Source organism: Pelmatolapia mariae, linkage group LG10_11 (assembly GCF_036321145.2).
Source record: "Pelmatolapia mariae isolate MD_Pm_ZW linkage group LG10_11, Pm_UMD_F_2, whole genome shotgun sequence".
NCBI classification, from domain to species: Eukaryota; Metazoa; Chordata; class Actinopteri; order Cichliformes; family Cichlidae; genus Pelmatolapia; species Pelmatolapia mariae.
Window position 1 is genome coordinate 37,498,579 of NC_086236.1, and position 23,427 is coordinate 37,522,005.

The following is a 23,427-nucleotide window of genomic DNA, read 5'->3' on the forward strand; positions in this document are numbered from 1 at the left end:
ACAATGCTATTCTTTTACAATAACCCCATTATTTAGATGTGCTATGTATTCTATCATAATCTGTAATTAAAATATCTAAATAATTTGTAAAAGTGAAAGTGTACTTTAAAAAAAAAAAATTCAAGTGAGGTCCCGCTGGCTCCCGAAATTTCCCCCACGGCAGATTTCCCACTGGAGCAGTGATGACACTCTACGCTCAGCCTTCAACCAAGCGATTGAAGTTGATGGTCATGTGGTGCGCCTTTAGGCCGAGGCTCCCCAGCCTCAGTCAGGTGGTGGGGGTGTGGTGGCGGTGTGGTCCCTGGCTCAGCTGCAGGGGAGGGTTAAATTTAAATTCATGTTACGCATTTCCACTTTACTTCAGTCCATTTTAAATGAGCACTGGCCCAAAAAAGGCGGAGCATTACTGGGTAATGGATCATGTTCACATAAGTCTTCTTCTTTGCATGATAAAACTTTAACTTGTGTTTGCCGTGCTGTGATTTAGTGAGAACTATGCCTGTTTTTAATGCAGTGTGGTCTGAGGGTCTGACTATCGCAGGCAGCCAATACTGATATTCAGCCTTTTTCCATTGCATCTGAAGATTTCTCCAGATTCTCTCAATCTTTTGGTGACATTATGTATTCTACATGTTGAGATATTCAAAATCTTTGCAGTTTTTCACCGAGGAACATAGTTTTTGAATTTTTTTTCACAATCTGCAAATGCAGTTTTTTGTAGATTGGTGAGTCTCTGCCCATCTTTTCTTCTCTGCCTCTGTAAGATGCTCTTTTATACCCAGTCACACTGCTGACCTGTTCCCATATGAAACATTTCCCAAACTGTTCCTTTTCTTTTCACTTGTTATTCCAGCCTTTTGTTATCCCTGTCACAACTTTTTTGAGGCTGTCACTAAATTCAAAATGAACTAATATATTTCATGGAGTACTAAAATATCTGAGTTTAAACATTTGATATGTTTTCTATCTTCTATTGTGAATAAAATATGGGTTAATGGTATTCAAGTCAAATGCAAGTCATCACATTGACTTGACTTGGGATTGTAAGCTCCAGGGCATATGCATCAGCTTTTTTGCCTGCTTCTGTCTTGTATGCAATGATTATTGCATACAAGACAGAAGAAAGAATTTTAATTATTATCAAATTAAATTGAATTCATTTCATGGAATTATTAATATGTCTCACCTATACTGTCTGCTCATTGTGGTCACATATGGTTCTCCCTCTCTCTCCAGAACAGGCCGGCAGCAGTACATGAGCCAACCCACAATGGCCAGCCCCAACCCTGCATGAACCCTGCCCTGATGAACACTCCATGGGTGAGAAACTATTTTGTTTTGTTTTTTCACCCCATCCAAATTGCATACACTGTGCTGGCAGTGATATCGCAATCACTTCATTCTCTGCACTTCTTTTGACACAGTATTTACAGTGATGATGCTGTATGTGGTCATTTGTTTCAAATTATTACAAATGGACGGGTTCTTTAAAGCAATTTTCTACTCTGAGAACTCAAAACACTTTATATGACTTGCCTTATTCACATGCTTTCTAACAGTCACACACATTCATACTATAGTGAAAGCATCAGAGAATATCAGTATTTGAATATTTTAGCATGCAGACTGGAGACCAGAGCAGCCAGTAGTGGTGGGTAAATGGAGTGTATGGCATATTGCCCTTATTGTGTCAACATGATGTTAACACTGTGTTGGTGTGTTGCTTAGTAGTGACATCTGCTGGATTTAAAAAAATATTGCAGGAAGCCTGGATAAAGAGTGTGGAGAGAGAGTGAAGAAGGTTCACTCATTCTGACATCTGGACACCAAATGAGTGAGGAAAGGTCTGGCTGGCATAACCAGCTGATGATAAAAGGTTAACTAAATGAAAGAGTCAAGTCAAATGGCTTTGATGTCATTCCAACCATGTGCAGTGGTACAGCACTCAGTGAAGCCAGCCAGTGTTCCTCCAAGACCACGGTGCTGCATATGACAATCAACACAGGACTACACAAATAAAAAAGAACAGAACGATACAGACACATAGAAAAGTGCAATAAGTAACTCAATGTATGAAGGCGCGCCAGCGTGTGTGTGTGTGTGAGGTGCAGATAAGTGCTTGAAAGTGTGTACATATTAACCAAACTCTGTGATTGATTAATACAGTATGTTAAATGCAGAATTTACAAACATATTTTTTGAAAGGAAGTATAAGTGAAAAACATCAAGTCAAAGTGAAAGTTTATGGGCTCAAAATGTGGTCATAAATATTTTGTACTTGTAAATCAGTTTTGTACTTGTAAATCAGGATTTGTATGTGTAAAAAGAATTTGTGTGTGCGTAAAAAAGATTTGTATGTGTAAAAAGAATTCGTGTGTGCGTAAAAAAGATTTGTGTGTGTAAAAAAGATTTGTGTGTGGACTTAGCCAAAAGAAACCCCTGCAAGTTACAAGTACGAATTTTGACCCTATTTTTCTTCCTTTCATCTGATTGGTCAATGTCATGTCAATCACAAATGTAACAATCCAATCAGAGAACAGATGGGTTTGGCTGTCGGAGGGGCGCTTTTTTGAACTGCAGGTCCTTGAAGGGAATAAATGCCCTTTTACATGCCAACCCAGCGTTTTCCTTCATCACCATGAAGGAAAACAGTCTGTGGTCGTCCGAGTTTGGTGATTTTTGTGTCACAGGTCTACGTGCTTAATACAAGGACTTCCAGTGTTTTGGAAATGACAGTCTTCACTACAAAGCTTTCTTCGTTATGAATTAGCATACATGTTTTTATTGAACATTTGAAGAACTAGCAAAAAAAAACGAAACTCTTGTAGAGGACATAAAGTCAGAGATAGAAATGACAAGGAGCAGGTGCATCTAGTACAGGTAGAGCTGCTGCACACAGAGCTCAGCAGCCAGTGCAACAAATTCTGGATCCTTGGCTTTTAGTTAGCAGTTAGCAGCACATGCTGCGTCCGATGTGAAAGGACCTTTATGCTGCGCACTGTGACTCACAGCAATGGTCCCGGGTCAGCCCTGACTTTGTGTTAAACTAATCCTAAAGTAATGATGGTATTTCTAACCACTGACATACCACAACTTTATCCTTTCAACAGCTGCTGAAAGTTAGCGGACCTAGCTGCTATCGGATATTTATATAGAGATCCTCCAGCTTCAAACTGTATTACCCTTCAAGGACCTGCAGTTCAAAAAAGCGCCCCTCCGACAGCCAAACCCATCTGTTCTCTGATTGGATTGTTACATTTGTGATTGACATGACATCGACCAATCAGATGAAAGGAAGAAAAATAGGGTCAAAATGCGTACTTGTAACTTGCAGGTGTTTTTTTTGGCTAAGTCCACACACAAATCTTTTTTACACATACAAATCTTTTTTACCCACACACAAATCTTTTTTACACATACAAATCTTTTTCACACACACACAAATTCTTTTTACACATACAAATCCTGATTTACAAGTACAAAACTGATTTACAAGTACAAAATATTTATGACCACATTTTGAGCCCATAAAAGTTTTATTTAGGAAATATAAGTGAATGTGACGATTGTTGTGCTTCTGTATGTGAGGGGAGAAAAAAGGGTTAAAGGACCACAGACTGGAGAAAACGTTCCTTTTCTCTTTGGTTTTCTTGTACAGCCGGCGATGATGTTTCCTCGCAGCATGAATGCAAACTCAACAACTGCACTTCCCAATAAGCACAACTTAACACTGTACAACACAGCAGTTGTATTGATCATGTGATTTTTCCTACAGCAGTACACACACCAAAGTGTTGTTTCACTTGTTGTACCTGATAAACCCATTGGTGCTTCAATATCATTTGGCTCATAGCAGCTGGGGATTGAACCATCAACCTTCCAATCAGTGAATGACCTGCTTTAGCTCCTGAGCTACAGCATTAGCTGTTCGTGCAAAGATGACAGGAGATTTGTAATTTATTGTGTCTAGACTCCACTTAAGAGCTACTGCTGGTTCCCATAAACTCTTTGGTCTTACCACTATCACTGCATTTATATACAGGCTTATTGTTGGCTGTGCCAATCATGAACCCCTCTCCATCTTTACAGCTTACGGATTTTTTTTATACTACATCATGACCCACATTATTTAAATGATCCACCAGGTTGCCCCAGTCTTAACAGTTTGGAAATATGTTGCTGTATCAAATTAGAAATTACACTCTTTAGTTACAACTCAAAGCTTTTTACTCTTTGTTGGCATTGTTTTTCACTGTTTTAAAAGAGAAAGTTGGAGTTTCAATAAGTCACAGCTTGAAATCCCCTCTTTTGTTGAAAACACTATTTTGGATATATTTTTTCCAGAAAAAAATCTGTGAAGAATCTTAAAAGAACTCTGTTGTCATTGACAGGCATTAATATTTCATACTGATAAAGCAGGTGTGTAGTTTCATTTTGATTAACTGTCTTTTTAATAATCATCTTTCTTTTTAAGGTCATAATATTTAAGTATTTTTGCAATATTTATGCTTACAAAAACAAATATTCAAAATAATGAACTAGCTGGGCCCACGTCCTCATTTTAGGATTGACAGCGTTTTAGTAGGTAAAGGTGAATGCTTGGACATGAATTGAGCTGCGGTTTGGGGAAGGCCTCGAAGGGGACTGGCGACGGCTCCCGGGCCTGGCAGATCCCCGTGTACCAAATAGAAGTGAAGAAGTTAAAGAATTGAGAACAAGGAGGGAGAGAGGGAGGATGGGGCACGTAAACAAGAATGAACAGTTGCAGAACTGGGGGAACCTCTGTAGATGGCAACCGGAAGGAGTGTGTTTGGAGGCGTGGTCCTACTCCTGAAATTCAGATACATAATCTCCAAAATATGAATTTGCTAAAGTTGATCAAGACTAGTTTTCTTTGCCATATCTCCTGTCATTCCTGAAAACAACATCAGTCTGATGTTTCTCCTGTACCTGTGACCTGTTTTAAACTCTCAATCATTTGTCTTTCTCTTTGTTCCCTTTTCACTCTTTGCAGTATCACTACCAAGAAGATGACTCACCCCTGCTTGACCAGGGATTCCCACAGCTCACCAGTGGGCTTCGCGCTCCTGAGCTTGTCCATGTTTCACAGAAGAACCTGTCAGAGATTGAAAATGTGCACGGCTACGTGTCCCATTCTCACATCTCTCCTCTCAAGGTCAGCACCCAAACTGTAAATTTATGAACAGTCATGATTGATGGTTTTTCTGTAAAACTCAAGTTTCTCACTTTTTTCTCCTTATCTGTCTTCATTACAGGCCAACCCTGCTCCCATGATCATCAATACAGACACTTTGGAGTCACTTCCTTATGTGAGAGAATTTATCTTTTAAAATGTTTATCCCTGATAGTCTTGTTAGGTTACTCAAGTAGAGGCTTTAACTAAGGTGGTGTACATTTTGATGGTATGTCCTAGTAAAAAAAATGGAGTCATAGTGCTGCTGAATTCTTGACAACTGTCATGACTAGCGCATATTTTACAGTTGTATTGTATTGTATTTCAAAACCACATAAATAACAAACGCTGTTCAGAAGAGGATTTGTAAGTACAGTAAGTGAACCTCAAAGTGTTTAAACTTGTACAACCTTACTTTGTGACAAATAGTCTGTTTCTCGTGTTGGTTTTCATGTTTGCTTTGTGCTGTTGGCTTTGTGTTCATACCTAACTACTGAAGGAAAGATCTTATTTGTGTCCTCATTAGGATTTGTGTTGGTGTGTGCGACTGTAGCCTGTGTTTGAGGTCATTTTACTGAGAAACACAAAAGAAATGTGTTTTTTTAACAACAAACTCAACGCTGATCACAACTAAGAGGGGAAAACCTCCAATATGGACAAACTTCCACAACAGTATACAATTAATTTGCACAAATCGAATGTCTTTGATATGCTGCTTAGCGATGGGGGTGTCTCTTAAGCAGAGTGAACAAGAATCCAATAAGGATTGATAAGAGAGCAAATCAACAAGCGATATCAATAATGGAATAAAAATAGGTAATTCCCATCCCAAATAATCAGTTGTTTGGATCATCCCTCATACAACTGTTTGTAGATTATCTGAATTTAACAGTCCACTGCAGGTCATGCCAAAGGATCACAACTGGATTAACTCAGCAATTCTAAAGCCTGAATGTATTTGTCTGCTTTTTTCTAATAGTGTTGTTTTATCAGCCAACCATCTATAGTATTCATGGACACCTGGCCTATAGATGTGCAATCCTTCTGAAACCAAGACTGAATCTTTAATAATCCATGATCTCAATCCTGATATGTAATGGTATATTAATGAGTCACATGATCATGAAAGCTGAAACTGTCAAAAGTTAAACCATGAAATTCTAGTTCAGGTAAAGTTTGAACCAAATAGAAGAGTTCATGTGTTATTTTGGACTAAAACAAAACACACACACACATACACACACACATTGATACATTATATGAATACATATAATAAATATACAGACTTTGGAACTGTTTTGTGACACAACGGTCACGTCCGAATCATCATTCTGTCTTCGCTATGCTTCATACGTGGGAGGAGGTTTTAGTGTTGATATGATGTGCCTACAATCATAATGTATATTTGCCATTGCACTGTTGCATTGCTGTGATCAAAGCACACACCAAACGTCTATAGTTATAGCGCGTGGTCTTATTTCCTTAACTTAAATCCTAATAGGTTTTCAAGATGTCGTTAGGAAAGAGGCTCACTTACTTTTTCAGCCCTGCATGTTCACAAACATTTTCTTGCAACTCTTTTTCACTGCTGTTGTTAATTTAGGCTTTATATCTGCTTCCACAGCGATGGGACACTAATCAAAACTTTTGCTGAAGTGGGAGAATGATTATGCAACAACTAGTACACTCGTGCTATTTCTGTCAAATGCATATAGACAGATGCACTCCCTGATAATTTATTATTAAGTTTTATTTTACTTTACTTTTATTAAGTAAAGTACTAGATGAGACTGGCCCCTCAGTAGTTGACCCTCTACATTAAAAAATAGTTCACATTGATAACCAATCATAAATTGGTCCATGAGACAGTCTCTACTTTACACGTTTCCCTGAGAAACACTCGTCACATTCAGTTTAAGCTCGGCCTCAACACTTAACATCATCCTTTATGAATGGAATCCCGCAATGGAGGAATCCATGTAATTTAAGGCAATGTGTAATGGACTGAAAATATGAAGTGTGTGTCTTCATTCAGTTTTTTCATTCCTCAGGTCAACGGCACAGAAATTGAATATGAGTTTGAAGAAATCACCTTAGAGCGGGTGAGTATCTCAGATCCATTTAATCAGACTATGAGGGTAAAGTAAACTGGTCTTTGAGAAGCAAAGGAATAACACAGGAAAGTCAAAACATTGTTCCTGTCCTGTAAAAAGATCTGTGCTAAGGCTGTAGATTTAATTTTGTATATATTATGAGCTATACAATTGATGTGGGATGACCAGACTATTGTCTCCATAAGACAAAATGGACATAGCCACTGTGACATCACCGCTGCTTGTGGATTATTTTTATAAGATTCAAATTTTGCAGATTTTTAGAATCTTATTTTGGGCCAAAGTCACTAAACTTTGTTTAAATAGTTTTAATCAGCTTTGATGGATGATTCTATACATGTAGATTTAATGCTCTACTAGGCACTGATGTTGCATTTAATAGAAGAATAAATAAGTGTAAATAAGTGTAAATAAGTGCTCCATGACATTTCAAGACTTTAACATACCATAGTGACTATTCACAAAGGAGTCACACCATAAAGGACATTTTGTCTATTTTACTTTACATGAGGATACATTCAATGAAAATATCATGTTGTACTGATTCCTTGTGACTGGAAACAAGCAGTGGAGACTAGAGCAGGGCGATATGACCAAAAATATTTATCACAATATACATTTGAAAATTTGCGATAACGATATAACTGACGATATAATTGACACGAGAAAAACCATCGTTGTATTTTCACTTAAACAAGCAGCTGTTTTTTATGTGCATTAAAGTTATTAAAAATTTAACAGTGCAAATGCAAATTCCTTGCTGACAGTTTATAAATAACAATAATACAGTAATTTCATGAATCGACCTGCAATGGAAAAAATGTCAAATATCATTACTTTTCTTCAAAATGAAATGCAGACATTATAGAATGCATGTTTTTATACTGCAGCGGCGGAGAGAGATAAAAAATGTAGTTTCAGTGAAAGTGAATGGGGCATTTTTGTCCACGAAGGTATCCAGAGTGCGTATCTGGCACTAATAATCAGAAAATAATAAGTGTTTTGTGGGATTTTTTGGAAAAAACAAAAAAAGTTCAAATGTTTAAATTGGAATTTAAAGGGTTAAAATCCTGAAAATTATTGAATCGTCTTTTTTTTATAAAGACTCAAGTTGATTAAGACCCTTATTAAACAAAATGCAGAAAAAATATTGTTGTATCAGGATTTCTAGTCAGAATTTGTACAAGTACATTTTTTCCATGAAGATGTCAAAGGGAGAAAAAGCTGAGGAGGGCACAGGGATAAAAACAGACAGAAGATTTGTATTCACATAGGCCTACACTTAATTACCCCTCACCTGTTAAAGGCTGATGGGGTATTGTTGTCACCCATGCATGGAAACCCAAGTTTGTGAATGAGACAACTTGAAAACAGACAACAATTTTTCAAATTATGTGCTAGCACTTTTCACCAAAGCACAAAATTTGCTGCAATTTCTTCAGTTAATTTTGCAAAAACAGACATTAAACAACATTTTTAATGCCTGTATTTTTCACCAAGGTGTTGATTTACTCGAAAACTTGGCAACATCTTGGGATGTTGTACACCTTGTCCTTTAAAAAAACAGTGGAAAAACAGATCTGAAAACAAAAATAACTATCTGCTATCCTGATGAACAATATATAAAAGTCGCGTCCTGTGAAGACCAACAACAACCTGATACATGACCTGAAAAATGCACCCGACCTTTCAGTTTATCTGTCTTCTGTTTACTGAAGCCCTGTTAGAAATGGTCTAAGCCTGTCTTCTCTGAGAGACATTGTTCACCTGCTTCCCTGTGAATACAGTATTGTCATTCAGAGCTGATTAATTCATTACATTTGCAGTGGTAGATATACTCCAGGGGAAGCCTCCTCACTTGCTACATAAACAACTGAGAATTAGAAAAGTGAATGGATAAGAAACATTTTTTGACCACATTATACAAAATGGGTTCTGCTGGCAGTCATTGGTATCAATGAGATTTTCATGACCGCAGGGTAACTCAGGGTTGGGCTTTAGCATCGCTGGAGGGACAGATAACCCCCATATTGGTGATGACCCCGGCATCTTCATTACCAAGATCATCCCTGGAGGAGCTGCAGCAGAGGATGGACGCTTGAGGTTAGTTACATATCTTTACTTTTGTGGTGAAAGAGAACAAAGAAAAAAAGAAACAACTTATTACAATTGTGCATGTCACAAAAACCATTAAGGAAGAAATCTTCAGTACGAGGATGACAGAAATCTTTCCCATCACACTGAAGATTAACTATATCTCTGATTACTGGATAACTGTATAAACGTTAATAGATTTCTAAAACTTCATTTTTCATCTTTTATTATCTTTCAGTTCTGAGGTAGTATTGTCATATTTCTGTTGGTTTCTAGTGTATTTTGAGAGTATAAGGTTTTTAAACTTAAGCAAGATGATGATGTGTTTGTTCTATAATAATTACTTCTTTCAACAATTTTTGCCCTCAATATAACAAAACTCTCAAATAGAATGGAATAGATTAGAACAGCCTTTTATTGTCATTGTACATGTAGAACAAAACTGTGGGTGCTCCACACTGACTTTGCTGGAATAAAAAATAGAAATAAATAGGAAACAGGAGAAATATATACAATTAAGAGAAATATATACAAAAATAAGTGAGTGGTCTGAGTGATGGGGGTTACTCACACCATGGCTCAGATTGGTGAAGTGGGTGGGCAGGGTTGGGGTGTGAGAGGATAGTGTTTTTGATGGTCCTCAGGAAGAAGCTGTTTGGAAGTTTGGAGGTGTGGGACCTGACTGACCCGAGGTGCCAACCAGACTGCATTGGGTCCAATTGTTGGTGGGCGGGGTGCAAGGGCATCACCTTTGATGGCCATGGTTTTCCTGAGACAGGAGGATCTGGTGAGGGCTTCCAGGGGTGGCAGAGGGCAGACACTGATTTTTTGGGCAATGCTAATATTCTGCGCAGCCTTCTTGTTCTCAGTTGTGGCCCCTGCCTAGCAAAAACCCAGGCAGGTGGATGGCACTTTCTCCACTGAGGAGCCAGCAGCAGCTTCTGATCCAGGTTATTCTTCCTCAGGACACAGGGGAATGGCAGCTGCAGCTGAGCCTTCTTTCCCAGGGCATTGGTGTTGTTTGTTCAGGTGGGATCAGTGGAGATGTGGATGCCTAGAAACCTGAAACAGAGACACATCCCACCTGTTCTCCATTTATAATGAGAGGGGAGTGGACCTGTCTGTGCCTCCTGAAGTTCATTATGGGTTCTTTTGTTTTGTGGATGTTCAGCCTGAGGTTATTGAGCGCGAGTGGGACAAGTTCTCTACCTCAATCAGAGGATGAGCCCATGAGTGGTGTCATCGGCATACTTGACAATGACATTGGTTGGGTGGGTTGCTGTACAGTCATATATGTAGGGCATACAGTAGGGGGCTGAGAACGCAGCCCTGTGGGGATCCAGTGCTGAGTGACAGTGGGGACTTGCCCCCCACGTTTCCCCCCAGACATGGGGGGCAAGTCTGACTGATTGATGCTGGTGTCAGGAAATCTTTCTCCAGTCTGGTGGTGAGGATGTCTGGGATTATGGTGAGCTGTAGTCCATGACAAGCTTTCTAACACAGCTCTTCCTGTTCTTCAGATGGGTCAGCACTCTGTGAAGGGTGTTGTTGAACTGGTGAATCACTCCATGGACTGATTTTCTCTGTAAACTGGGGGTGGAGGGAGGGGGGGTAGACACTATCTGCTCAAAAAACTTCATGACTACAGATTTGAGGGCTTATAGGTCTGTAGTCATTGAGGCTGACTATTCTTGTCTTCTTGGAGATGGGAATAATGGTGGAGGCCGTCAGACAGGTGGGAATAGTGGAATGAGTCAGGAAGGGTCTGAACAGCCTGGTGAGGATCCCTGCCAGCTGATCCGTGCAGGCTTGAACCAGAGCCCTGGGATGCAATTGGGGCCAGCAGCTCTCCTATTACTCCTACACCTACACAAACCGGCGGTAGAAACCAGCCAGCCCCAAGAACTTCAACTCTTTTCTGGTCTTACGATGCGATGGCTGTTACAGAGTGGAAAAGGCTATTTTCTCCTTGGACTCTGGAGAGAAGAAAATCTGCCAGTAGCCCTTCGTCAAATCCAGTGTAACGAAAAAACAAGCAGTCCCTAACCCAGGGGTGTCCAACTCCAGGCCTCAAGGGATGGACATGGACACCCCTGGCCTAACCAGTCCAGAAGCTCGTTAACCGAAGGCTGGGATAAGCATCAAACTGTGGCACTTCACCTTACGATAGTCGACACAGAATCGTATAGGCCCATCTTTCTTCACCACAAGAATTATGGGGCTACACCATGCACTGTGTGACTCTTCTATTACTCCCAGGTTTAGCATTTCAGCCAATTCCCTCTGAACAATATGTCTGATATGTTCAGGTAACCTGTAGAGCCATGAACAGACAGTCACGCCAGGGAACGTTTCAAAATGGTGCTCTATGTGGCTGGGCAGGGGGGAGAACACATCTGCAAACAGCTGCTGCAATCCAGCAGCATCTGCTCTCTGGCCTGTCTGAGATGGTCACCACAATGGTGGAATGGTGGAAGTTGACACCACCAGCCCCAAATCATTTCTCTCCTTCACTAGGCTCACCAAATAAGCAGTTTCAGCCTCATGCTTTTAGGAGGTTAATGTGATAAATCTGTGTTGCTCCTCCCCTGTCTGACCATACCGCTTCATAGTCTACGTCAGGGGTGGGCAATCTCAGTCCATGAGGGCCGGTGTCCCTGCAGGTTTTAGATCTCACCTTGGGTCAACACACCTGAATCACATGATTAGTTCGTTACCAGGCCTCTGGAGAACTTCAGGACATGTTGAGGAGCTAATTTAGCCATTTAAATCAGCTGTGTTGGTTTGAGGACACATCTAAATCATGATCACCCACTCGCTGTGTGACCATGAAGGGTCCCTGCCACTGGGTGAGTAACTTTGAGCTGAAAGAAGGGAGTAATCCAAGCACTTTGTCTCCCGGTGAAAATTGCCATAAACCTAGTCCCTCTGTTGTACAGGCGCTCCTGAAGTTCCTGGGCTTGGAGCAAATTTCCTCATGATAACCTCCCTAATGTGTGCAGCTTTGCTCTCAGGTTCAGAAAATACTGGATCTCATTTTTTGCTGGGCTTAGACCTTCGACCCTCAGGTCCAAGACCCCCCGCGGCTTCCGGCCAAACAATAACGCAAAGGGATAAAATCTAGTAGAGGCACCCCCCGCACTGCAAACAACAAACAATTGGGACTGAGCGATCATCCTTGTGAATTAACTTATGAATCATGGACTTTAAAGTCTTATTCAGCCACTCCACCAGCCCGTTAGTCTGAGGGTGGTAGACGCTGGTCCAAACAGATTTAATGCCCAATAAGTCGTACAGTTCTTTAAGTGTGCGAGACATGAACAATATATCCTGGTCAGTCACTCTTAATGGCTGACTATCAGTTCCAGGCATCCTACACAGAAAGGGAAGGCATGATGGAAATCAGCTGTGTTGGTCAGCCTTCCCCTGTCACCACCACCCTCAACCCCTGCTCCATCCCTCCCCTGCAGCTGAGCCACAAACCACACCCAAACACAAGTGTATCTTACAAGTAGATAGGGTGGCTCCCAAATCCAAACTGGGAGCTGGTTACACAGAAGAGGAAACTGGAAGGTAAAGGCTCTACCTCCCATTCTATTTTTCAATACTCTAGGAACCACAAGTAAGCCTGCAGTGTGAGAGTGAAGTGCTCTAATGGGGTGATATGGTACTACAAGGTCATTCTGCATAGGGCCTGATGCAGAACAAGCACAGAGATGTGTCCACTGTCAGCGACCGTGATCATTTGTAATGTTCACGACTGCTACGAGTACTGTGATGAGCTCTAAAACTGGATTGAAACACTTCAAATAAATTTAATTTAATTCAGTTCAAATTTATATATAGGCCAAATCAGTTGCCCCAAAGGGCTTTGTTTTTTTTAATATATATCAAAAGAGGGGTTTTTTTTTATAAAAGGAAGATTGAGATAGGCCTATAATTAGTTGAGTTCTTTGAGCAGTCTTGTAGGAATGGGGTTTAAAAGACACGTTGATGGTTTGGAGGAAGTAATTACTAAAGATCAATTGGAAAAAGGGTGTAAATGTCAGTGGTACTGAAAGTAGCGATACATAATGTAATGTCTGTGAGACGGTTATATATTTTTTTCTCTAATGGTTAACATTTTATTTCTGACATAAAATATAATATAATGAAATCGTTACTATAATCATAACAATCTTACTACGTGTGTGTGTGTGTGTGTGTGTGTGTGTGTGTGTGTGTGTGTAGCACTTGGTAAAGTGTAAAGCTAAAATAGGTCTAAAACATTGCATAAATCCGTTGGTATTTGGGCTATTCAGCTATGTGTTGGGTTTTTGGCTGTTACACGTTTCCACCAGTAGAGGGCAGGCACGGAAAAAAGAAAAAAAGAAATGTTCTGGAAAAGAAGAAGAGAAGAGCATGCTTGGATTCTGTATGTAAAAGCCATGGTTCTGGGGTACCCAAATAAACTCGGTTTGCTGTTTACACCAAGTTGTCCTGGAGTGGTGTAACATGTGCAAGAGAGAGTGTGAGCGAGGGCTGGGCCCCACAAGGTCACTGTGAGCATCCTTCAGGAGGTTAGTGTCCTTGGCTGCCACCACATGGAAGTTTTGCTCAACGCCCAATAGGAATTCAAACTCAGTTGCTTGCTAGCTCAGTCCCTGTTTCTCAGACCTTAAAATTTATACAGAATTGTTCTATGTGCGTGTGATTGTGCTGTAAATATGCTGGAATGTATTCACAGGTTTTCTTTTTTTTGGGAATAGCAGTCAATAAAAAAGTCATGTAATGAGATAAAAGTTTGAGCTTCAGTGTGTAACAAAGCCTTTGGGGTTAACATTTTGTCCGTGATGTGCGCCTGCCTTGGAAACACTCTCCTCACCACTGAGTTTTATATCAGTTAATGAAATTCTGATTAGTATTGTAAGTTTGTCTTCATGTGAATTAGCTATTGATATGACTTTTCCTTTTCCAGAGTAAATGACTGCATCCTTCGGGTGAATGATGCTGATGTGTCTGAAGTTTCCCACAGTAAGGCAGTAGAGGCCCTAAAGGTTGCAGGTTCTGTTGTCCATTTGTATGTGCGGCGCCGCAGGCCCATGCTAGAGACAATCATTGAGCTCAAGCTAATCAAAGGACCAAAAGGTTGGTATAGACCTAAAAAGCATGATTTTGTGCATTATAAATTTGACAGAATAGTTGATGATATTCCGTTCTCAGTGATACTGCTGCACATTTTGTGTATGGCAAGAGTCATTTTTTGACCCTGAATGATTAATCTGGATTTCCAGAGCTCAGCACAAGAATAGGTGTTACTTACTGTAGTTATGACAGCTGGCAGGTTTGTAAACACAGCAGAGCTTAAGACCTTGAAGTTACTGTGAAATGTATTCATTGTCAGAAAGCCTATGAAACCCATGACACTATAACAAAAACGTGTCCCTTTCAATGAATAAATACAACATTTATAGCATCCTCCTATATCATAATGTATATGCCTATGTCATATCCTTAAACTAACTACTGTCATTCTCTCTCTCTCTCTCTCTCTCTCTCTCTCTCTCTCTCACTCACACACACACACACACACACACACACACACACACACAGGCCTTGGTTTCAGTATTGCAGGTGGAGTGGGAAACCAGCATATCCCTGGTGACAACAGCATATATGTAACTAAAATTATTCATAGTGGGGCGGCACAAAAGGATGGCCGGCTGCAAGTTGGAGACAGATTATTAATGGTGAGAAACAGCATGAACATCACGTGTAAGACCCACATTGCACACACGTGTATGACAATTCTGGATGTATACGAGCTTTGATGAAGCTCAATGAAAACTTATATTTATCAACTGTTTAGCCCGTATGAGAGGTGTGGCTTCTTAACCCCTGTTAATTCCCTGTGGATCTAAAAATGTCTTAGTCACAATATCAGCTGCAGAGCATTGTGTGGTGTTATTTGTAATCTATTTACCAGTGGTTTGGCAACACTTGACAATCTCAAATTGCTGTTTGTGTTTGTGTATGTGTTTTTCTGCCCCAAGACACTCGGATCCTATCAAACTGTAATTCTAGCCCACTTTTTATGGACTGTTTAACTCTGCTGATTATTCAAACTGTGTTTAAAATGTTCTTTATTTGGCACAGTTCTTGAGTGTAGCATCTCCTCCACCAGCTGTGACTTAACACTTTTAAAACCATTTAATAAAGATCATTTTTGCTTAAATAGTAAGATGTTTTTTTTAGTTTGATGCTCTCTTGAAACACAGAAAGATGATATAGAAAATACTTAAGCATGACTGTACAGTAAAAATCACAGTGATATAAACTTCATCAAGTAATAGAGGCTACATGTCAGAGAATGTACAGTTACCTTATAACCTTGGTTCTCTGTGTGAGAGCATTGCTCCACTCTGTTACATAATCGATATATAAGGGGAATGACCCCCTTGGTCATGCCGTGTAAATACTTCTTTAAGACACTATAGTTAGCCTGGCCACGTATAAAACAGCTGAGCAAACATGAAACCGTTGATGGTTTGATCGGAATGCGTCTCCGAGCGGCCTGAATCTGGAGAGAGCTGAAGTCTTTCACTCAGAGAACCACGGTTACAAAGTAACCATACATTCTCAATCATATCGAGACTATCTTTACACACCGTTATACACTGCCAGGCCCCATAAAAAAGTCGCCACCAAAGAAGGTCACACACTCTAATATTTCGTTGGACTGCGTTTAGCTTTGATTATGGCACGCATTCGCTTTGGCATTGTATCAGTAAGCTCTTGCAATGTCTCAAGATTTATTTCCATCCAGTGTTTCATTAATTTTTCACCAAGATCTTGCATTGATGATGGTAGAGTCTGACCATTGCGCAAAGCCTCCTCCAGCGCTTCCCAAAGATTCTCAAGGAGGTTAAGCTCTGGACTCTGTGGTGGCCAATCCATGTGTGAAAATGATGTCTCATGTTCCCAGAACCACTCTTTCACAGGTTGAGCTCGATGAATCCTTGTTTTTCTTCTATTTGATTTCACCAAGCGTTCAATCGTGATCGCCGATCACGATCATTCAGGATTTTTTTCCGGCCATCTTTCTGCCAGAAGCAATACTGGTGTCAGCGAGTCCTGCAAAACGACGGGGCTGCAACAGAGCAAAGTACTAAGGTCGGCCCGCAAGATGCTAGGCCGACCCACCACTTTCATACTGTAGATCTTGTTCTGACGTATGGCATAGAAACTGAACATTTAGCAGTATTTTCTTGAAACCCATCTTTTGTCTAATCATTTCCTATTAACATTTAAATTTACAATAATGGATTAAGCATGGGCAGTAAGTTTAATAGAAGTTTAAGAACATAATCAATCCACTGTTATCTTAAATGCCATGTGCCAACACAGTGCAGAGCAGCTACCTGAACTAAAAGTCAAGGGAATATTTGACTCCCTGGTATAATTCTCAAATGCACACCTTAAAGCACATAAATGTAGGCTGTAGAGGAAATGGCGATCTTAATTTATAAGATCATCGTTTAGCTTGTAAAAATAGTTTGCTGCTCTGTAAAAAAGCCTTCTGTAAAGCTAGACCATCTTACTATTCATTAATCAACAACCCCAGGTTTCTCTTCAGTCCTGTAGCCGGGGTGACAAAACGTCAGAGCTCTGCTGAGGCAGAAATCCTTAACTAGTAATGACTTCATGAATTACTTCACAAATGGTATGTTCTATGGTCGTAAGTGGTATGCTTACAGTCATACCACCCCGAGCACGCTCGCTCTCATCTGATCTCAGAAGCTAAGCAGGGTTGGGCTTGGTTAGTACTTGGATGGGAGACTGCCTGGGATTACCAGATGCTGTAACTTTGTGGGGTGGCTGTAGAGCAGGTCATCTACTCATTGGAAGGTTAGTGGTTGGAACTGGTTCCTCAGGTCTGCATACCAAGTATCCTTGAGCAAGTGCTTGTGTGAATGTGGCATGTTGTAAAAAGCGCTTTGTGTGCTCCGGAAGAGTAGAAAAGCGCTATATAAGAATCAGTCCATTTACCATTAATTTTTAACCATTAGAGAAAAAGATTGTCATAACCATTTCACAGACATGACATTGTGCACAGCTACTTTCGATACTATGTTCCATACTGTAATATCTATTAATTGGATTCATACCACAGGCCTAAGAGCAATAGTTAAACTGTTACTTAAAATGCCATCATTTGATCCAGCTGTCTTAACTAATTATAAACAATCTCAATCTTCCTTTTTCTCTTGAAAGTTGTGAAACAGCCTACTTATCATCTGCAGAGGAATGGTTTGTTTAAAGAGTTTTAGTCAGGTTTCAGAGCCCATCACGGCATTTGTGAACATTACAAATGGGAACTGGGACAGGTGTAGAAACTAAAGGACACCAGCTACTCCAACCCTAAGAACAAGTAGGGGTGCAGAAGAGTGCTGGGTCTGAAACACCCTGGGAGTAGGAACTGGGACCGGTTGAATCCTAGCCACCCTCACCCGAGGAACTGCTACGGGTGCAGGGAATGGTTGGACCTTAGCCACACTGGGAGCAGGAACAGCAGCAGGGACCAGCTGTTTTCAGGCTGTTCAAAAACATCACCCTCAACTTCATTTATGTCAGCCTTAGACAAAAAAATTCCCACTCATAACCTTCCCCACTAATTGACAAGGAGAACGGAGTTTTTATCCCAGCTGATCTAGAAAAACATGCTAAGATGAAGCAGTGCTAGCTACTCACAGCTACTCATCTTTTTGTTTCAAGAGAGTATCATACTAAAAACAACATATTAATATTTAACACAAAAAGATTTCTATTAATTGCAAAGTGTTACATTACATTTAAAATCTGGTGGAGGAGACGTTTTCCTTAAGAACTGTGCCAAATGTCTTGATGCATTCTCAATCATCCAGGTAAGTAAATCCCCAAAAGTTGATTCTGTTCACCTGGACGTAGCATTTTGTGGGAGAAACATTTCGTCACTCATCCAGGTGACTTCTTCAGTCTCAGCTGACTGCAGGTTTCCCCAATCTTATAAACAGGACATTTACATAATGAATGAAACCAGCATCACTGAAGGAACAATGGGCTGGGAGGTCAGTTCCTTAATCTTAATTATGCAAATTCCGTACCATTCACAGAGAGTTGGGGAATGGCTGCAATCACAGCATTGTAAGATGGTGACAGATGTACCCTTAGGCCCCCTCCTCCATTCAGAGATGGTCTTTCCCTTTTCACGTAAATGGCCTCCTTGACTCCGCCCTCAAACCAGCGTTCCTCCCTGTCCAGGATGTGTACATCCTCATCATTGAAAGAGTGTCCACTGGCCTCTAGGTGTAAATAGACTGCAGAGTCCTGGCCTGACGAGGTAGCTCTTCTGTGTTGTGCCATCCTCTTCGCCAGAGGTTGTTTGGTTTCCCCGATGTATAAATCCTGGCAATCCTCCTGCACTTAACAGCGTACACTATGTTACTCTGTTTGTGTCGGGGGACCCGATCCTTGGGGTGGACCAGTTTTTGGCGCAGCGTGTTTTGGGGTTTAAAAGCCACAGAGACCCGGTGTTTAGAAAAAATGCGTCTCAACTGCTCCGATACTCCTGACACATATGGGATCACTACAGGTTTTCGCTTAGGCAGCGGTTGTCCTTCTCTCCTGGATCAGCTGGAGCTTTCTTTAGGCGCCTTCCCAACTTTGACAAAAGTCCAGCTGGGATAACCACATTTACTCAGGGCCTTCTTGATGTGATGTGACTTGGGCCAAGTGAGGAGCCAAGTTGCTCCTCACTTGGCCTGAGCCACCAGCCCCTCTCCTGTCATGGATGGTGCAGGTCAGCTGCTCTGCTCCTGGAACAGGCCCAGGGCCTCGTCCTACCTCGGCCATCCACTGAGTGGGCGAGCTGCTGCGACAGGCTCTCTCTCCCTGGCACTGTGTCACTGTCTAGTGCCAGGCGGGGATCTGCTGTGACTTGACTTCTCCAGCCGGTGGCTCCGACTTCCCGTCTGGAGCGTCATCCGCATATAGCGGATTTCTGTCACAGCGATAGCCAGCTGCCGTGCTCAAGTTGCTTGGTAGGCTGTCTTCCCCTGGCGTTTTGCCCGCATTCGCCAGCTTACACGCCAATCTGACCTCGCTGCGGCGAGTGGCATTTCTCCAGCCTAGTGTAACCTGTTCTGTCTGGCGTGTTGCCCACAGTGCGCGGTTCACATGGCCACCAGGGCTCCTGTCATTGCTCAAGTGGGGCGGCTTCTCGGCTCTGACTGCAGCTTAAGCCGCCACCGCCGCTGCTGTTGCTGCTACTGCTGCAGCTGCAAGGTTGTGTTCCCCTGGCGAATTGCCCGCGCTTCGCCGGTTTACGCGCCAGCTGGACCTCGCTGTGTCTGATGCTCAGTCAGCAGGTGAGTGTTCTCCAGCCTGCAGCGCCAGGCTTTCTGCAGGTGGTTCACCCATTACACGTTAGCCAGGCCTCGCTGTGTCTGATACGCCAGCCAGCGAGCGTGCTGTGTTCCAGCCTGCGGCGCCGGCTGTACTCGAGTGTCTCGTCCTCGAGTTCACTCTTGCGGCTCCCCTGTCTATGGACGGCACTCAAACAGCCGCTTGGCTCTGGGGCGACCTGCGGGTCGCGTCCCTGGCTCTCCTGCAGCTGCTCTGCAGCTGCCGGCTGTGTTCCTCTGGCGTGTTGCCCGCCTTCGCCGGCTTACATGTCAGTTGGATCTCGCTGTGTCTGATACGTCAGCCAGCGAATGTGTGTTCTCCAGCCTCTTTAGCCAGTCTCTGTCTGGCATATAGGCTGCTGCGGCTGCAGGCTGTGTTTCCCTGGCGTATTACCGCATTCGCCGGCTTGCCCACCAGTCGGTCCTCACTGTGTCTGATGCCTCAGCCAGAGAGTAAGTGTTCCCCAGCCTGCAATGCTGGCTCCCTGTCTGGCGTTGCCCACTTCTTGCAGGGTTGCGCACCCAATAGGGTCCCCACTCAGCGGCTCAGTGAGCTACGCTTCCTCTCCTCACTCTGCTCCTGGGATTCCAGGTTTGGGCCCTGGGCACCGAAGGCTCCAGCTGGAGATCCTTGGGGAGTGTGCACACGGGCTCGTCTTAGCCGACCGCCCGTGCTTCTGGCATTCCGTCGCTCCAACCGCATGCTGGGGGTTTGCGCTTGTCAGACCTTGCTATGTCTGACATTTCGGCCAGTGGGTGAGAGGTCCCCAGCCTGCAATGCTGGCTCCCTGTTGGTGCTTTGCCTGTGTGTCACGGACTTATAGGGCCAGCGCATGAATGCCCAGTAGCTGGGACTTTGTATCTGACCTCGAGTGTCTCGTTGCAAGTTCACTCTTGAGGCTCTTCTGTCTGCGGACAAGCATGTGGTGAGGGTGCTGGCAGTGAACCTTCGGGTCATCGCTTGCTCAGCCCTCCACTTACGCAGGCTAGGCTGCCACCCCCCCCGTCTGTCAGCAGCTCGGGGTGGCTTCGGCTTTGAGGATGGATGGGTCACATCCCTAGCTTGACCTGCGGTTGCTGGCTGTGTTCCCCTGGCGTGTTGCCCGCTTTGTCAGCTTACACGCCAGTCGGACCTCGCTGTGGCGAGTGAGAGTTCTCCAGCCTGTAGCGCCGACTCTCTGTCTGGCATTGCCCGCATGTCGTAGGCCTATGCGACCAGCGGGATGCTACTTGGCAGCTCGGTGTGCTGCGTTCCCTGGTGGTCTCCCTCACGGTTCCCGGGCTGACCTTGAGCGGCCGATCACTTGCGGTCCTGCGTCCTGCATGACCGGTTCAGGCCAGTCTGGCATCTGCAGACTGCTGCCTCCTCCCCCTGGCTCGGCCTTTGCGTCTGCCCTGACCAGGGTGGTGTGCCTTTTGGTGCGTTGTCACTGACTCCCGGCACCTTCACTCTTGGCGGTTCGGTTGCATTGTCTCCTCGCGGGGTGTCTTACAGAGTTACCCCGTACATATGGAATATGTAACGGTGTGGAGAGATAGTCTTGATATGCTAGAGAACGTACAGTTACGGTGTAACCTTGGTTCTCTTAGTGAGAGACTATCTCTCCACTGTCAGGCCGCTCGGAGACATGTTCCGATCAAATGATCACCGGTGTCATGTCTGCACAGCTGTTTTATACGTGAGCTGTGGGGCGTAGCCCGGCATGCCGGAGTGTCTTAAAGAAATGTCCACACGCCACGACGAAGGGGGGTCGTACAAAGAAATACTTTTCTTTCTTATACTCATTTAAAATGTCTAGCTTTTAAAAAATAATTATCTGAATCTTACAACAAACGATTGATAGATTGATACATATATACCATCAAGACAGTGTACATCACTGTCACAACACCGTTTGTTTTCATTCAAAGGCTTTATGATTTTTCCTATAATGGCGGCCGGTCTCTAGTCAAAATGCCCGGTCCGATTTTTTGTCCCAGTCCAGCCCTGTATGCAGCTCATCTGCAGTCTGGTGTTACCTACATCTTCCTATTCGGAAGGCAGAATTTCCGAGTTCTGAGTACAATCGTGGCCAACTACATGGGAGAAGTGGAAAAGAGGGCTTTGCTATCCTACCCTGGAACACCACCAAGCCATTGGTTCAGATATGTGGATGACACCATCAGTAATGGGGGACATCTAAAAGCTGACGTGTACCGTAAACCTACACATACGGATCAGTATTTAAGGTCTGACTCTCATCATCCACTGGAGCACAAACTGGGTGTCATCAGGACGCTACAACACAGAGCGAACACCATCCCCACAGACACAGCAGCCAGGGAGGCAGAAGAACATCACATCAAGAAGACCCTGAGTAAATGTGGTTATCCCAGCTGGACTTTTGTCAAAGTTGGGAAGGCGCCTAAAGAAAGCTCCAGCTGATCCAGGAGAGAAGGACAACCGCTGCCTAAGCGAAAACCTGTAGTGATCCCATATGTGTCAGGAGTATCGGAGCAGTTGAGACGCATTTTTTCTAAACACCGGGTCTCTGTGGCTTTTAAACCCCAAAACACGCTGCGCCAAAAACTGGTCCACCCCAAGGATCGGGTCCCCCGACACAAACAGAGTAACATAGTGTACGCTGTTAAGTGCAGGAGGATTGCCAGGATTTATACATCGGGGAAACCAAACAACCTCTGGCGAAGAGGATGGCACAACACGGAAGAGCTACCTCGTCAGGCCAGGACTCTGCAGTCTATTTACACCTACAGGCCAGTGGACACTCTTTCAATGATGAGGATGTACACATCCTGGACAGGGAGGAACGCTGGTTTGAGGGCGGAGTCAAGGAGGCCATTTATGTGAAAAGGGAAAGACCATCTCTGAATGGAGGAGGGGGCCTAAGGGTACATCTGTCACCATCTTACAATGCTGTGATTGCAGCCATTCCCCAACTCTCTGTGAATGGGACTCATGGCCACTGATCAGTGGTTGTTGATCAATGGTCATGACAATTTATATATTGATGATTATAAACTGACCTCCCAGCCCATTGTTCCTTCAGTGGGCTGGTTTCAGTCATTATGCAAATGTCCTGTTTATAAGATTGAAACCTGCAGTCAGCTGAGACTGAAGAAGTCACCTGGATGAGTGATGAAACGTTTCTCCCACAAAACGCTACGTCCAGATGAACAGAATCAACTTTTGGAGAACTGTGCCAAATACACACAGTTTGAATAACCAACACTGAGGCTCATCTGCTAATTGGAAGGTTGGTGGTTCGATCCCTGCCTGCTCCAGTCTGTGTGCCTTGGAGAAGATACTGCCCTCAAGTTGCTTTCCATTGCATTCGTCAGAGTATGAATTTCTGTGAATGTTAGATATGCTTGTGTGATTGTGAATGGCAACTTGTGTGAAGAGCTTCGACTGCTCACAGAGTAGAAAAGTGCTATATAAGAACCAGTGTATTCACTCTATTATTACACACTGATACTGCAATATTTTTTTGTTGCTTTAGGTTTAAAATAGTCACCAGTCGTTAGAACAGGCGTTTCCCCGCAGCACGCCAAATAAATACTCGTCAAGATAATAGCAGCCATTACAGCTTATATCTATAAATAA

The 23,427-nt window shown here is 42.9% G+C and overlaps 1 protein-coding gene and 1 pseudogene across 15 annotated transcripts in view; both read left to right on the plus strand.

Annotated features, from left to right (window-relative positions):
* The window catches only part of dlg2 (discs, large homolog 2 (Drosophila)), a 178,250-nt gene that overhangs the window by 98,807 nt on the left and 56,016 nt on the right, over window positions 1-23,427 (plus strand). For all 15 annotated transcript variants that reach the window (XM_063488403.1, XM_063488396.1, XM_063488393.1 and 12 more), the window contains 7 exons: window positions 1,237-1,320; window positions 5,015-5,176; window positions 5,277-5,330; window positions 7,246-7,296; window positions 9,287-9,411; window positions 14,360-14,529; window positions 14,995-15,131. In XM_063488403.1, the coding sequence (XP_063344473.1) occupies window positions 1,237-1,320; window positions 5,015-5,176; window positions 5,277-5,330; window positions 7,246-7,296; window positions 9,287-9,411; window positions 14,360-14,529; window positions 14,995-15,131 (783 nt within the window). The remainder of the gene's footprint in view (window positions 1-1,236; window positions 1,321-5,014; window positions 5,177-5,276; window positions 5,331-7,245; window positions 7,297-9,286; window positions 9,412-14,359; window positions 14,530-14,994; window positions 15,132-23,427) is intronic.
* Window positions 17,131-17,249, plus strand: LOC134638064 (5S ribosomal RNA; annotated as a pseudogene).